Below are 16695 nucleotides of genomic sequence, written 5' to 3'. Positions count from 1 at the left end.
CTGCAGTAGGCCGCTTTGTCTGCGCACGGTGCAGCGGTACTGAGGCAGGTGGTAAATAATGCACCAGTCATTCTCCTTTCATTCTTCCAAAGGAGCGAGCGCTCACTATAAGACGCTCTCTGAAGTGGGCTTATTAAAACAACCAGGCCGCAGCTGTTTCTTCCATCTCTTTTTGGGGGGTGGTGGTGGTGGTGGTGGGGGGTGGGGTGGGGGGGGTGACGACAAGAGCAGAAAGTGAGAATGTTCCTAAAATCATATCTGCGTGCAAGGGTCCATTATTCCACTCCCTCAACCCTTACCCAGTGAAACTGAAAGAAAAAAAAAATCCACATGGGAGATACACAGAACCCTCAAAGTCACTAAGTGTGCCTTTGCTGTGGTGCACTGCAGACATCCTGCAGTTAGGTTGCGCCTGATCCCTCGCCGAAAGATAAGATGGCCGACTTGCTTGTGGAATCTCTCGCCTTGTAAGTTTCGGTTTATGACATTTACAACAGAAACTATGAAACAGAGGAGCAGATGGCCATCATCCTCTGGACAGGATTCAAAGCAATGGTTGATGAAATCCAGGTTTGGAAAGCTTGCTCACCTTTCCTGACAAGTAACGCTGTAACCTTTACATGAAAGTGCTATTTTCCGGCATGTGCCGTTTTGGCTTTTTTTTCTAGTGTCATCATGGGTTTTCTTTTACCTTATTTTTTTTTTTTTGATCTGGTCCAGTTTTTTTTTTTTTTTCCTTCATTTTGCAAAGATAAGTGTTTTTGTTATCCACCTCCTATTTTCACCCAATCCTGTAACGACAACACTCCAGCGGTGTTTCATTTTCAGTCGAGATACTGCAAGGTTGTCATTTCTCTTTAAAGCATAGCAGCGAATACAGACCTACTAGTGCGCTTGAAGGTCTCCATTCTGCGCTGTGTGCTTTAAAATATACAGTAAATACTGTTTGAGTCAGAGGCTGGGCCAAATTCAGTTTCAGAGCTGCAGTTTTCACATGCTTCGGGTGTAAGTGGAAGGTCTAGGGTAGAGAATGAATCAGATGTATGCGGAGGCAGAGGAAGATATGAGATCCTATACCTCACTAATGTCAGAAAACCACCTACATATGCTCACAGAGAGTATTGCAGCCTCCACAAATATTTACCGGATATTCAATACTTTTTATTGCGCAACAAATCCTAACATATCCTTCTGACAACTATTTTGGAAGAGAGAGGCCTGTTAAAAAAAAAAAAAAAAACCCAAAAAACAATGTGATGGTAGAAAAAAAAAAAAAACACACTGCTGAGATCACTGCTCTCGTTACAGCAGAGGGAGGCCTCGTGTTACTGGCCCTAATACATTTGCTTGCAGGAACTGACTCAAAAGATGAAAGGAAGGGAGAGGTTTGTCTTTTTCAGGTCATCATGCTCCAAGGCTGCCTACACATCCAAAATAGATGGATCTACAAGAAATCTGGCCAGAATTAGTTAACGCTCGCACAATGATCTGCCTAATTTATTTATTTATCTTATTCTTTTCATTTTCTGCTAGTCTCAGGACATCCCTCTTCCCCTGGTGATTTCTTCCAGATGCCTGTGGGCGCGCTGTGTCTCTGCATCCCTTCCTTTGTGCGTCTGACGAGTCGTGCACGGGGACCGAAAAAAAAGAAATTACACAGTCATTGTTTGAGATAATGGATAACTAATGGCTACCTTACGAGCTGGCACTTCAGAGCGTATTTGTCATGTGAGATGCCGTAATTGAATGTGCTGCAAATGAGTTGCGAGATTAAGCATGCTGACATTCTGATGTGATGAGATAGAGCATGTAAATGCCACCCCGCAACAAGCAAACAAGCCAGTCAGTCACTACAAACTCTGCAAAACTCTGCGCCACCTGCCCACCTTATCCCAGTTATTTTGCCCCATTCATCTTCTTCCAGCTGATTGACTTCCCTTTCTTGGACAGCAATCCAGTCGCTCTCTGCCATTCACACTTCGTTAAAATGTTCCCGTTCTCGCTGGGCTGTGTGTCCCACGTGATTTCCTTTTCATCCCCTCCAAATGAAAGCGACCCTCCCATATGCCACAGTGTAGTTGTGGCTATAGCACCACAGATAACAGCTTGCTGAGCGCTGTGCCGCATGACATGTCATCTCATGGTGAGCTATGTCATTCTGTCTGTCTGAATTTTTAGTGTGAAATATAACTCTGCAGCTACGACTGACTTTCTGGTAGAGTCTGTACTTTGTTTCTGTGAGAAACACAGTGGTTGAACAGAGAGATGAGGATTCAGCATCCAAGGTGCAGACTACATTAAGTTTTCTTCTAACATAAATCTGCTTTTACTGATATTTACTGATAAAGTTAAATGTCCCATATTTTACATTTTACAGTGTTTTATTTTGAAGTTTTGATACAAGAAGATGTGTTTGTGGTTTAAAAGTATCAAAAACAATCTCGATGTAGTTTTACAGCTCCTCTCTCAGGCTTCTATGGAGCTCTAGTAACAGCAGGTCAGTCAGACTGACTGACTGTTTTCGGAGTGATCAAATAAAAATGTTGCAGATTTCAGGTAAAAACTCAGAGAAACCAAATCTTACATTGCATTGTGGGTCCAGGTGGGTGGGGCTTGGGGCATGGCTGAGAGCTGTGACTGCTTTGTTGTGACATCACAAAGTTACAGAAGTCTTGACAGCTCATTTTAAGGCTCTGTTTCTGAATAGGGGCTGTGTGTGTTTCTCTGTGGACTGAGCGCTTTGATACTTTCAAAGTATCAACCCAGACCTGCTTTATAATCAAAAAACATGAAAATCTTACTTTCACTTTATAAAATATGGGACCTTTAAAAATCTTAGGAAAATCATGCGTGGCTAATTGTACATGTGGGAGTTGCAGTAGGAGAATATATATGCCTACATTTAACCATATGGATTTGTGTATGTGTGAGATTGTGTGTGTGTTTGTGTGCCATGACATATGGGCATAGTAAGCATTGTATCCACTTCAGTGAAGATGAGTTCAGTGATGCTCTTTAAAGCCACACTTGCTGGTTAGAGCATGTCTTTCTGGGCTTGCCCCGCTCTCACTCAGGTCTTTTGGTTTGAGGTGATTGCAGATGACATACTTGCAGCCGCTCTGCATAGTCAGCCGGCCAGTCCAGCAAAGTGCAATATTGCGAAACTGGAGAAAACTGAGGAAGGTTAGATGACACATTATGACAGTAAAAAAAAAAATTTAAAAAACAGTGTCAGTGATGGTTTGTCATGTGAAGTATTCTTAGGCTCATTTTCACTACCTCTCACCCTCAGGCTGTAGATCTACCTGTATCATTCATTCCATCATCACACGAATGATTAAATCTACCTACTCAAAACACATCTCTGTGCGGTACAGTACATTCACCTATGCATAACCTTGGGATGACTAATGTGTGTGCTTGCAGCTGTTTCTATCCTGGGGACAAAAGGCTCTGCAAGGTTAAGTTTGGCGTCCATGTCAAGAACAAAGCAGCAAGCAATTTAGAAATCCTTTTTGGTTTCCCCCTCAGCCACTCTTTGCTCCGCAGCAATTCTCCAAACCAACTAAATGGATCACTCACAGAATGACTTTGGTTTAGTCTACCCTGGTCAAAGATTAAGTGCTTGTTTGATGTATTTCTTCCCCTCCCAATTGTAACTCACACAAACACAACACTTCAGCTAGAGCTAGTTTCTCTTCCACAAGCACAACAAGTCCGGAGTCAAAGAGGGCTGCTGCCAAATTTTGCAGTAATGAAGCTGTCAGAAAGATGAGGGCTGGATAATGTTTGCACCAGCTACTTCCAGGTCTGGAAAAACAGAATAGACTGCTCTTTGAAAGCTCAACTACAATGGCATCAAACTAGCATCAAGCCGCGTAACTGCCCATTACAGCGTGTTCTCTGCTCTCCGACCACCTCAATGTGTTTTCTCATCTTCACATGCCCAAATCTGCGAGGCTGCCTGTGGGTGCTGTCACTGCTCTCTCCCTCTCCAGCTGACACTTCACATGAGGAGGTGTTCGCTTTATATGAAGCTATCATCCAATATGTACTGGGGCGGTTATCCTTTTAGATAATGCAGCTGTGATTCATTAGGCCTTCATTCCAGTGCAATGCATTAACTCTGAGGGCTCGCAATCCTCACCCATTTCAAAATTGATGATATGAAATGATTCAGTTTTGGGAGTGGTGAAGCTTTTTTTTGAAAAATGAAATGAAATGTTAGAACCTCAATTAAAATACAATCCACCGATTCGTCTATAAACAAAGTCAAAATTGGAACGTACGTACATGGTACAGATACATTTGCATTTGGGAAATATGTGTATTAAATTGATTTCCATATATGGAATGTATGTGTATGAAATAAAAACATAAAAATTGTATTTGAAACCTATTTGAAATTAGAACAATATCATATATTGACATATATGTCTAGCTCACACAAATATGTGTGTTTATATATGTATGCTTATTTAGTAGACATATGTCACATGAATTAAATATATGTCCATCCCAAAGCCTGGCAATATATCTTGATATATTACACAGTGGGATCCAAGAGTCTGAAACCACTTTCCCAGAATAGGGAGATAAATGTTTAAAATTAATGAGAAATTAATAAGAAAAACATACATAAGCATCTTGAAGTTTTATATATACACGTTGTTAAACTTGCATATGATTAAACATATATGCTTTTATATTTTAACAATATATTGTTAATCTAAAACATTTTTGTGCTGCGAGTGCCTAAACAAGTTTCATGATGCTGTAGTCAGCACATGTGGATACTGGACTGCAAAAGCAGAATTTCTTGGCAGAAAACAAATATGTTGTGACTTGCCAAATTCATCAATAAACAACATATCCTCATTACATTAATAGGAAATGTAATTTGGTCACAATTAAAAAAGGTCATTTTTTTGGAGACGAGGTTACTCTTAAATCAATTTATAACTCAGTTTATCCAATGATTACAGTGCAAACAAGACATGCCAGCAACTAATGCAGACTTGCATGTTGCAGAAAATCCAGAATCTAAATAAGTATAGGCAAAACAGGGCTCAGGTGTAGCCTTTAGTTAACCTTCTGTTTACATTACCCAAAGCATGTTGGAGACTGTAGTGACAAAACTCCATGAAACTGAGCCATCTGTACCACCATTCACATGCCAAACAATGTAGCATGAGTAGCCTAACCATGTCCTGAAAATACCCACATGTGTGACCTTTACCTAGGATCACATGGTAGATGTGATTATACTATCAGCCTATAAATAAAGGGAGTGAAAACTCAGCAAACACAATCTCAATTACAGCAGTTAGTTCAGATATGTGATATTATATTCATTCAAGACTGAACTGATTCAGTAATACTTCCACATACTTGTGTTTTCATTCAATCCTCTGAAGAGGAGGATGACACGTGCTGTTTTAAACAAAAGAAAAGGATGTCTGCTAAAACGTTGTTGTAACACCTGTGCTAAAGTCTGCTTGACAGCTAAGCAACGACTAGACACATGGGGCATGTACTGTATGAGCTACCCTCATTTATTTTCTCTCCAGCCATGTGCAGATAAGATAAAGTCTTATACACTCTGTTAAGCAAAAACACTTGGCTGCACTACTGGCAGCCTGCACAGCACAAAACCCAAGTAGGGCATTCCGAATTTTTGCACTTCTGTGGCTTGAGGAGTACATCTGGACACCCCCACACACTCATGCTTGGTGGATGCCTGCATTATTTTCAGCTTACATTACTTGAATTATGAATTTTACATGGTTTCACATGGGAAAATTGCCCATGTCTGTGACATGTGGAGGCGGGCTCAGAGCTGGATTTCAGCCATTCTGCAAAACCTCACGGGTAGACTTGACTCTCAACGCCTTCCGTGGAACATTTCATAGTGAGCAGTAGCAGCACTGAGGGCAACTTGGTTTGCTGCCAACTATACAATAGAGTTATGAGGAATGTGCCATTTTTGCCCTCTAATCCAGTGGCACTATGCCACCATGCAACAATTAATCCACTGTAGTGGCATTTAAGCATACCTAACTCTCTTTCAGCTCTGTTTAAATGCAACTTAGAGGAAAAAGCATTCCCATTTCAGCAACTAAGTTGATTGATTGTTGACTGTAAATGTGAGCTGCATTTCTGGAAACATTGTATGAGGTATCTATCCTTTTCTTAAAAGACACATTTCACAAATTGTATATATCACAGACTCTTTAATCGTCACGAGGAGTCCTACGCAGTCTGTGAAAACAGTTGAATAATATTTTCTGCGACACTGGAGGAGCTCTGTCAAAAGATTCAGGTGACGATGTTTGAGTATCTCAACTTCAGCTTTTAGACCACAAATTTGTAACACAAATCCTGGAACACAAGCTGGCATGGGGTTTAGCAGAGATGGGGAGGAAATGTCTAATAAAGAATAGTTATTGATTTGCAGTAGTAGATGTGGGGATCAATTGTGTGTGGAGCTTGATAGGGACTAAAAATCTGAATATCTTAACCTCTGCTGCATCGACTTTGACCACTCTTAATATATCCTCCTCAGTCTTCCACTGCAAATTTGATAGAATTGCACTACTAAATCACAAATGTAATGTTAAGTAAAAGTATCAATACCACAATGTAAAATACTCTATAGTAAGAATCCTGCAACACAAATCTTACTTACATAATAACAGCAGCTATCAAAAGTAAAAGGACCCATATAGAGGAAGAATGTAAATGTATTACTGAAGAATTAATGTGAAAGCAGCATGTTGCAGCCGGTTAATGTGGAACTAAGTTGAACTGTTAGCTTTACTTTAATCTGTGTTATTTTGGAATTTCATCTTTAAAAAGGTCTCATATTGTATTAAGGGAGATTTCAATGTCTTTTTTGATATATATATTCATACTGTGAAAGTATCAAAGCGCTCAGTCCACAGAGAAATGCACACAGCCTGTATTCTGAAACAGAGCCTTCAAACGAGCCGTCAGGACTTCTGTAAGTTTATGATGTCACAACAAAGCAGACACCGCCATGCCCTCAGCCAGCCCAGGATTTCCAGGATTTAGTTTCTCTGAGTGTTTACCTGAAATATGCTATATTTCAATTGATCACTCAGAAAACAGTCAGCCTATCAGAAGAGAGGCTCACAGCCTCCTCTCCTCTGATAGGCTTCTCTCTGGACTTCTAGTAACAAGGTTAGTGAGCCAGAGAGAGGAAACGTAAAACTACATTGAGATGTTTTTTGGTACTACACATATATCTTCTTATGGATATCAGCACTTCAAATAAAAATATGGCACCTGTAACAATTTATCATCTTCTATAAGCTGATGATATGGTTTGTACGTAAAATACAATAGCTGTCAAAGTAGAGTGAAAAGAACAATATTTGAAGAAGAAAACTAAAGCGACATGAAATAAAAGTCCAATACAAGTACTTAAAATTGTACTTTATAGTACTTGAGTGAATTTATCTCATCATTTTTCTTTTCACCGCTGTATACAGCAACAGCAGTTTACTAAATGTTGAGCACAACACAGCCTTGAATGATAACCCACTGTGTGAGGGTTTGAGCCGCTGGGAGGTCAGTGCATCACTCAGGGGTCGATGGTAATTTGATGGCAGTTGTTGCAAGGGAGAACTCTTCACTTCCACTTTCCCGTCCAATTGCTCACCAGTCGAGCAGGGATTCGATCCGACAGCCCTCTGATTGCGAGCTCATTCTCTCACTGTCAGGATATCGCCAGCCCGCTTGCCTATTGTTACCGCTGTCACTTCTCAGTAGCATGACATGACAACTATCTGCCTACCGCAGCTATGCCAAACAAGAGTTATTTACTGTATCGGTATTGATTTAATTTTTCCCCCACAAAACAAGAGAAGACTTCTTGTATGTTTGTGCACACAAACACACACACACACACAAACACCCACACACACACACACATGCATGTAGGTCTATGAAGACCCGTCTCTTTCCACACGCAGACTGTGTCTTACCTTCTGCCAGCCGACCTCCGGTTCCTTCAGTTATTCATGAGCCATCTGCTTGGGCAAGTGCTGTGTCAGATGTGTGTCAAACAGAACCTCATCTGTCCCCCCCCCCCAAACACCCCACCCCGTTTGCCTTCTAATTGTGTCCTCGTCTACATCCTGGAGCCGCCGCTGAACCCTCCATGGTTAGCCCAGGGACTCCTGCTCGACTCGCAGGTCCATCACGTCCTAAATAACCTGTTTGATCTGATGTCTACATCTTTATTTAAGATCATGGCATCTGGTTCATCAATGTTGTAAGGGCAAGCACAACTCTGGCTTTGTGTGCTCGGCTGTGTTTGTCTCATTTTCAACCCGCCTCCCAGAGACTGGCGTGAACACACCAAGAAAACACAGAAATATGAGCAACTTTTTTTCAATAATGACCATTAAACCTACTTATTATTTAAGGTAAAGGTAAAGGAATCACATCATAGTAACAAAGACACCAATAGGAAGTGGAATTACATAGCATCAAGGTTGAAAACGTAAGTGAAGAAGTATTACATGCTCCAGAAATAAGAAAAATTGCGCTGAAATCTGAGCAAAGAGGGAAAGTAGCTCTTTTCAACACCGTACTCACAGTGACAGAGTAAATATGGTTACCATAAAAGGGCCAGTGTGGCTTTCTGATCGCAACCTTTTCCATATGAATATGTCCTACCAACCAATCCCTCTGCAATTCAGTGATGCTCTTGAAAGTGAAGACCATTTCCTCTCTATAATAAAACTTTTTTTTCACAGGCTTATGAGTGAAAAGAGGTTCAAAGCAAACTTAAATGGAATATTCTACTGGTCTGCCATGACAGTGTAACTGTAGGCTACTTTGTAATTCTCAGCTTTCAAAAGCTGGACATAAGCGAAAGTAGACGTAGTGATTTTCAGGATGTGCTCAAAAAAAAAAAAAAAAAAAGTTAAAGTACAGGAAAAGGGATTCATCTACGGTAACAAGTGCAACAATTATTTGCTTTACATCCAGGACAGTGTTATTCAAAGCCCAGTGAAGCCGAAGGCGAAGGCTCGATGAATCGCTCAGAAGTCGAGGACATGAACCTCTGTCCTTTTCCCCAATTTTCATCTCTGTCGCATTGTACAGTCGACTGTGTGGCTCCCAAAAGAGAGTTCTGGACTGTCTCCGTGACAGTTTCTAATGGATGAAGCCTGAGGAGAAACTGTCATATCATTCTTATCTGAGAAATGCATTGGTGAAGAAATAGTCTGGATTATTTGTCATAAACCAAGAATAATCACCAGGGGAGGGCCAGAATTTAGCCCTAGATAAAATTGCTGGTAATCTGTGTGAGTGTGATTGAGGAACATTTTTGCATAACTACCTGCTTTATGCACAATTTAAAAGCATTTCACTATTAGCACGTAGCTTGATTCACATGTCGTACTTGTTTCTAGCGGAGAATGGTAATGAGCCCCTGATGGCAGAGCAGACGGGAGCAGCACAGTCGGCCGTTGGTGATTGGTTTGAGAGAGAAAACAAATAAACAGAAGCAGCACTATAATAGCTGATTTATAAAAAGGTGGTGGAGTCCAGCAAAGATATACAGTAAATACCACACTGGAAGTCAAAGAGCGGTTTGAAAAATATCTTAAAAACAACATAAAAAGTTGTGCTTTCTAAAGAAAACAAGACATTATCTGTTCTTAGTGCCAGAATGTAATCTTCCCGTTTTCTGTGTTCCTACTTACAACTTTGTGTTTGTGAGTTTTGTGCTGCAGAGTTATTGCCCTTTATTACTCTCAGCTAGCGAAAGCCTTTTACAGCTGCATAGGCTGCTCTAAAATTGGGCTTCATACAACTGTCATATCCCATACAGTTTCTCCAAGTTATTCATTTCAACATGATATAAAAACAATTTATGTATGCGTGGATGGATTCACACAAGATACATGACCTTACAGAGAGGGATCATGACTATATTAAATGCAGGCCCGCCTCTGAGCAACACAATAATGTATGATTTCAGAAAGAGGCCAGGAGGTCCCTGTGGAGAACTGCTGTGATTCATCTCTGACAGAGACATCACTTCCACTCTGGGCCAAGGGGATAAGACTGTCATGTTAGCCATCCCTGCCCAATCCCCAGCCCTTCAAAGTAAAGCCACCGTGATGAATCGGAGGCCCTCTGAATGTGCTGTCCCGACATGCCCCCTTTGTTCATTGCGGGTTTTGGTACACGAGCTAAGTTTTTAAAATGCATGTTGTACTTTCACAATAAGACAAAGCGGCGAGCTCTGGGAGGTTGTTCGGAGTTCCAAACATGCCAGGGACACATGCAAATGAGCAAGGAGTCTGGTTAAGCGATATGCGCACATGATAAGTAAACAAAAGCTGTCTGCACCCACTCATACCACCCTGTGGGCATTTCTTTGTTTTTGCAACTGAATGTAGTGTCCTGTACTACTAGAGCACTGTATTTTTTTTTTTTTTGGCTGAAGCTGCAGTTAGCTGTTATTATGTGTCTACAACACTGACTTCTTTCATGTCCAAATAGCTTTTTTCTCTCTCACTATTTAATTCTCCTTTTTGACCATGAGGCAAAATTTTCCTGAAATCCTTGGTGATGAAATTCTTTTAGGTGAGTTGTTAACAGGTTTCACTGCAGGTCCCACAGATTGTGTCCCCTTTCGCTGGTGCCATTACGGTAGAGATATGATTTCATTCAGCCAGCTTCAGGCATGACGGAGAGGCCAATATCCAATAGACCAACATCAGCCACATTTAATGCCCTAACCAGACTGTCCTCAGCTACATCACATGACTTTTGGAGAATTTGTTTTGACAGGCAATTTAATTAGTCAAGCAAGGAAGCCGCACCACCAAAGAATAGTGGTCGTCTGCAATTCTCTAACCTGCCATATATTGTCAGGCTCCCATTGTAAATAGAAGTGCTTGTCTTGGAAGAGAGGGAGGAGCGGGAGGGAGGGGGGTTAAATGATGTACTTTACTCAAAGCTGAAGGGGCCACAGTGTCAGTCAGGAGGAAACAAAGAGGCTTGTCTGCTCTTAAACAGAGTGATGATTGCTATTGTACAATAATATAGCTCTCAGAAGAGAGGCCACTGGCAGGGTCTGAAACAGGAAGGCAGTGCTCCGAGCGATGTTTTGACACTGCAGATAGGGGAAGATTAAGCGTTGAAACCGAAGCTGGCAGAAGACGATAAGGAATGGATTTTTTTTCTTCTTCTCTCCACAACCTTGTCGTATTTTTTAAGATATTAAAGTTTAGTGTCAATAACTCAACAACAGCCATGAGGACAAACAGCTAAACATTAGTTGGTATAATCTTCGCTGTGATTTTTAGATTTGAAGCTAAGACAACAAAAGTGTTGATGAAAATATAAGTGGATAGAGCAGCGTTGTCGGTCGGCCGATCAATAGTGTGAACACAGCTCTTACACTAGCTGTATATAGATACAGTACAAGTCTCCAGAGTGGAGGATAAGAGGTCTAACTGTGAAGTCATGCCGAGGTTCCTCCGAAATGTGATTATGACAGAGTGAAATAGCACAAAAGGTGTCAGGAAGCCGCGGCTCCCAGATTTATGTTGGTAACATATGGTAATGCAATCAGTGTGGTGCAGATGTGAAGATGCTGTTAGTGAGCAAAAAATAATTGGGATGGAGTTGATGACATTGCGGGGTTTATGCTGTCATTCAACAGATGCTAACAAAGACAAGACATATTATGCCAAGAGCTGAGGAAACCAGGCTTTGACACGCAACGCGTGGGTGGAAATAGCCTGTTAATGAATAGACAGCAGACAGCAGAAAAAAAAAGAAAAAAAAAAAATGAAGACGGTGGAGCAGATACATGAAGCGTGCTGTGCGATAAAATATTGCTATTGTTAGGGAGTGCTGAGGGAAAAGTGCTGCGATGCAGAAAGAGTGGAAAGTCTTGACAGCTTTCCGGTGGCAGTCTGACGGCTGAGCAGGGAGATTGGAGGGAAAGTGCAGCAGAGGGCGGCTGTCAGGCCACACCAGAGCTCCGTTTAACAAGGTCCAGAGATGAGCTGCACCAAAACACATTGCAGGGGGAATGAGAGGAAGGAGAGTGGGGATGGAGGAAGGGCTGAGTAAGGCTCATGCATTTTTCCAAGAGCCTCGCTACCTGTCATGCCTGCGAGACCTGGGATTCCTCACATGTGCATGGGAGCAGAGATTGGAAATCCTCAGCCAGGACAGGAGTCGAATAGGATTCAGAATTTTGGAGGAGTACCTGCTGTTATGGGCTGATACCGAGACATACCTATGACACAATAGATGCACTTCATTTTTTTTTACCACAGTTGTACCTACAACAGTGTAATGTCAGAAGTGATCACTCATGTGGTAATCCAGCCCTTTTCACTTATCATGGTGCTGCGCAGCGAGCTGATCTGAACCATGGCAGCGGACGAGCAGAAATAATTAATGTGAGCAAATGCGGAATACGCCTTACTTTAAACATGGATGCCCTCAGGGCAAACACATACAAGAATCTTACAAGCTTCGCTCTGAGTGCTACCACACCTCTTGTATATCTCATCTTTATGCTGCACTTAGAAAAAAAAATGCTTCAGTCATGGCTCCACAGTGGAAACTCTAGCAGGGCCATCTTTCTACCTTGGCCCCAGGCATCAATCTCTTACCCTGGCATGAAAGCTTATCTCCCAACGTCAGGCTAAATGTCAACCTCAGGAACGCTGAACACCATTAGTTATGTCCACCCTATTAGAGCAAGCCAATTCCACATAAAAGCCATCCACCCAACTTTAAATGAGTCCACCTTAGCAGGGCTCACTTCAGCTGCTTAGGCCTCCACATCAGCAGAGGCATGCAGGAAGGAGAGGTGACCCCAGATCCAAACAACACCGCTGTTAAAATACCTGCTGGATCACTTTATGCATGAGAGTGGTTTGGATTTTTCAAATTTTGTCTGTTTTGTGATATGACAGTCTGTGCAGTGTCGCTGGCTTAAACTGTGCAAATTAACTATTACTCGTGTCACATAGTAACATGCTGACCGTTTTGAGAACATGATAAAAAATGGCTGAGTGGTTAGGGTGCGTAAGGATTTCCCTGAGCAGTGAGTCCCTGGTTCAACTCCCCTACTCCTATCACTGCATTTCACTATCACTGCATCACTGCAACAAAAAAAGGGCACAAAAATGCCCCCAAAATAATAACATAATAAAAAGCATAAACAGCATATCTGTTTCATCTATAGTTTGCGATACCTGTACCCACTTGCTCAATATCAGTCTAATTCTCAGTACTTTTAAAGGTTTTAATATTTCCATACATTATTTACTAATCAACTTGTTGTCTTGTTTTCTGTCTTCTTAGGGGGGCGACTCCTGTTTCTGATGATGTGGCTGAACCTTGTGCCTCAAACTGACAGCTGCCCTGCCATGTGTGTGTGCTACAGTGAGCCCAGGCCCACCGTGGCCTGCCAACAACAAGGACTGTTTTCCATCCCAACTGAGATCCCCTTGCGGAGCCAGCGGATATTCCTCCAGTCCAACAAGCTAACAGTGGTAAGGTCCACCAGCTTCAGCTCTTGCCACAATCTCACCGTCCTCTGGCTTTACTCCAACAACATCAGCTACATCGAAGCGGGAGCCTTCTACGGCTTGGAGAAACTGGAGGAACTGGACATTGGAGACAACAGCAACCTCCGCACCATCAGCCCTACAGCCTTCCGGGGCTTAACAAAGCTGCACACCCTCCACCTGCACAGGTGTGGCCTGTCAGAGCTCCCCATTGGGGTTTTCCGAGGAATGTTCTCTCTACAGTACCTTTACCTGCAGGACAATAACATTCTAACCCTGCATGATGACACTTTTATGGACCTTGCCAACCTCACCTATCTCTACCTGCACAATAACAAGATCAAGATAGTAACGGACAACATGTTTAGAGGCTTAATCAATCTGGACCGGCTACTGCTACATGAGAACCGGGTTATCTATGTCCAACCCAGGGCTTTTAATGATCTTGGTAAACTGAAATCCCTGTTCTTGTTCTTCAACAATCTTACCGTCTTGTCGGGGGAGACCATGGACCCGCTGGTGTCCCTGCAGTATTTGCGTTTAAATGGTAACCAGTGGATCTGTGACTGCCGGGCTAGGACCTTGTGGGACTGGTTCAAACGTTTCAAAGGTTCCAGCTCTGAATTGGAGTGCAATATTCCTGATTTCCTGGCAGGAAAGGACCTTAAACGTCTCAAAAGCGAAGACTTGGAGGGATGTGTGGAAACGCCTCAAATCCAGACCAATCTCTTCAGCTCCAAGGCACAATCTGGGAAATTCCCTTCCACCGAAAATCCTCTGGGGGACACCATTCCCAGGTGTTGCCTTGGAGATAATGACAAGTCCTCTATCCTGTCTGGCAAGAGCCGCCAAATCACTAACAACCCTCTTAAGGAAAAGGAGAACATGTCCAAGACTAAATACAAGGAGCCAGAACGAACAAAAAACGAGACCCAGAACAAGCAGAATGATGGACCGCTGGGAACCTTGTCCAACACCCTGGACAAGTCTTTGGAAAATCTAAACCCTGACCTTATAGACAATCTGGAATCATCTACAGCATCAAACAAAAAGAAAAAGAAGTGTTCCAAAAAGCCCAAATCAGACACCCACTGCATCAAAGGCCGGGGTTCTACTTTGCAAGTGCTTCTCTTTCTCTTCATTCCCATGACCTGGATATCTCTAGCCATGTCTTAGGACTCCTGATCTCACTCTGAATACAGGACTCAAGATTGTTGATGCTCATGACAATGATACAGAAGATGCAGCGGCATCTACAACAACAGGCAGTGACTGAAAAGCAAGGAGTCTCATTGATCCATCCTGGGTCAGGAACAAACAATAATGAAGATGTTAGAGCACATTTAACAAAATGGATGCCTTTACAGAACACTACAGATCTAATGTATATAATGAATTGGTGCCCAAAATTGTTTGTTCTCTATGTACTTAACTGTACTGTGTCTAAGCAAGACGTCGGGGACTCCTCCCTTTTTCCCTCCCAAAAAGCTTTTACTGCTTAGACAGACCACCGGACGACTAAAAAAATAAAAAGACAAAAACAAAACAAAAAAAACCCCCCAAAAAAAACAAATAAAACAAATATAGGAAATCCGAGACAGAGCGCACACAAAGAATGTTGGGTCAGTTTAATGATGATAAAAGATCTACCCCCCATTATTTATTCAAAGTGATGCATTTGTTGGGTAATGTTATGTTTTTTTTATGTTTATAAAAACAAATGTTTTACCTTCCCCCCAGTTTCAGTTCTATTTTCATGACAGAAAGGGTATATGGGTGGCATTTACCAAAAGAATGCTATCAGTTTGTTTATGGAGATTGCAAAGGAACCATAGATATGCATTTTATTTTACTTGTGTACAAGTATGAATATATTATGAATAAAAGTTCTTATTTCGTAGATCTTGTTGAAATGGTGTGGTATTTTTCCAAGACAGCAGAACACATGGACTTTAGTTTCTCAAATGTGAAGTTTTGCAGCTTTTTTCTGTTTTATAGATTGTAAATTTAATGTGTTTTTAGGTTTTGACCCGTTGTTTAGAAAAACAAAAAAATAAAGACTTTCCTTTGGGTTATATCAAATTTTAAAAGGGCATTTTCACAATTTTCAGACATTTTACTGACTTAATAATCACAAAAATAATCGATATATTACTGAATGAATGAAAATAATTATAGTGCCTCAAGCAAAACAGTGAAGAGAAACACTGGACTTCTTGCACTTAATACTTGCAGCTCACAAAAATCTATTCTGCTCCGCTGCTTTAATGAGGTGAAGACAAACTAAATTAGAGGGGACTTTGTTTTGAGACTACGTCAGCAAAACTGTTCTAAGTGAGCACCAAAATGCATCTGAATTTTACAAAATGCATTTGAATTTAGCAGTAACAGCAGCTCATATTATGTCCCACTAACCACATTGAGAGCCAAACAACATTCCTCCTCCTAAACAGATGGTGGACCCAGTGTGGCGTGTTCATTGTTTTTCAGAATTGTTGGGAGAGTGATGGCTGACTGTTTGTCAAATCTGGCTTCATCCCAAACCTCAGGCATCCAGATTTTGTTTGTTTTCTCCTCAGCCTCTTCAGGACGTTGGCATCGCAGCGCTTGAGGACACTGCAGAGAACGACCCGCATGAGCTCAGCAGAAGTGAAACAAAGAGGAGAATTATATTACCCTTTCACTGATAGGTGTTTTGAACTTTTCACCTCCGCTTTCTCAACTGATGTAGCCACCTGTTTTTAACTCTGATCTGAAATTGGTCAAGGAACCACTGGTCTAAGAATAACTCATAAAGGGAATTAAATTCTCAGGCCTCTGTTTGATCTCCAGTAGTTGCAACCTCTGTTGGCAGCACAATCTCCTAAGGCTTTGTGAAAGATCAAATAAATCAATGATCATGCGATAATATGCAATTTAAAACAAGGTCAACATCGGACATCAACATCCATCCATGCAGAATATTTACAAGGCTTAAGTGACTGCTGCACATGCACTATGATGATGTTGAATGAAGTGCCCCGGGCGTCTTAACAAAATTCAGCATACGATTAGACCTAGTCATGTATATTACAAACACTGCCAGATTCCTCATAATTTTGAGTGAATT

General features: G+C 41.6%; 1 protein-coding gene across 1 annotated transcript in view; it reads left to right on the top strand.

The window, feature by feature from the left end:
- rtn4r (reticulon 4 receptor) overlaps positions 1-15438 on the top strand; it is a 46367-nt gene extending 30929 nt beyond the window's left edge. The window contains exon 2 of the mRNA XM_022752823.1: positions 13381-15438. Coding sequence (XP_022608544.1) covers positions 13381-14762 — 1382 coding nt within the window. The 3' untranslated portion in view covers positions 14763-15438. The remainder of the gene's footprint in view (positions 1-13380) is intronic.
- The last annotated feature ends 1257 nt before the right edge of the window (positions 15439-16695 follow it).

The sequence above is a fragment of the Seriola dumerili genome, unplaced genomic scaffold, assembly GCF_002260705.1.
Source record: "Seriola dumerili isolate Sdu_G_001 unplaced genomic scaffold, Sdu_1.0 BDQW01000177.1, whole genome shotgun sequence".
Taxonomy (NCBI): domain Eukaryota; kingdom Metazoa; phylum Chordata; class Actinopteri; order Carangiformes; family Carangidae; genus Seriola; species Seriola dumerili.
Note: the sequence above shows the minus strand (reverse complement) of the source record. Positions and strands in the feature narration are given on the sequence as shown.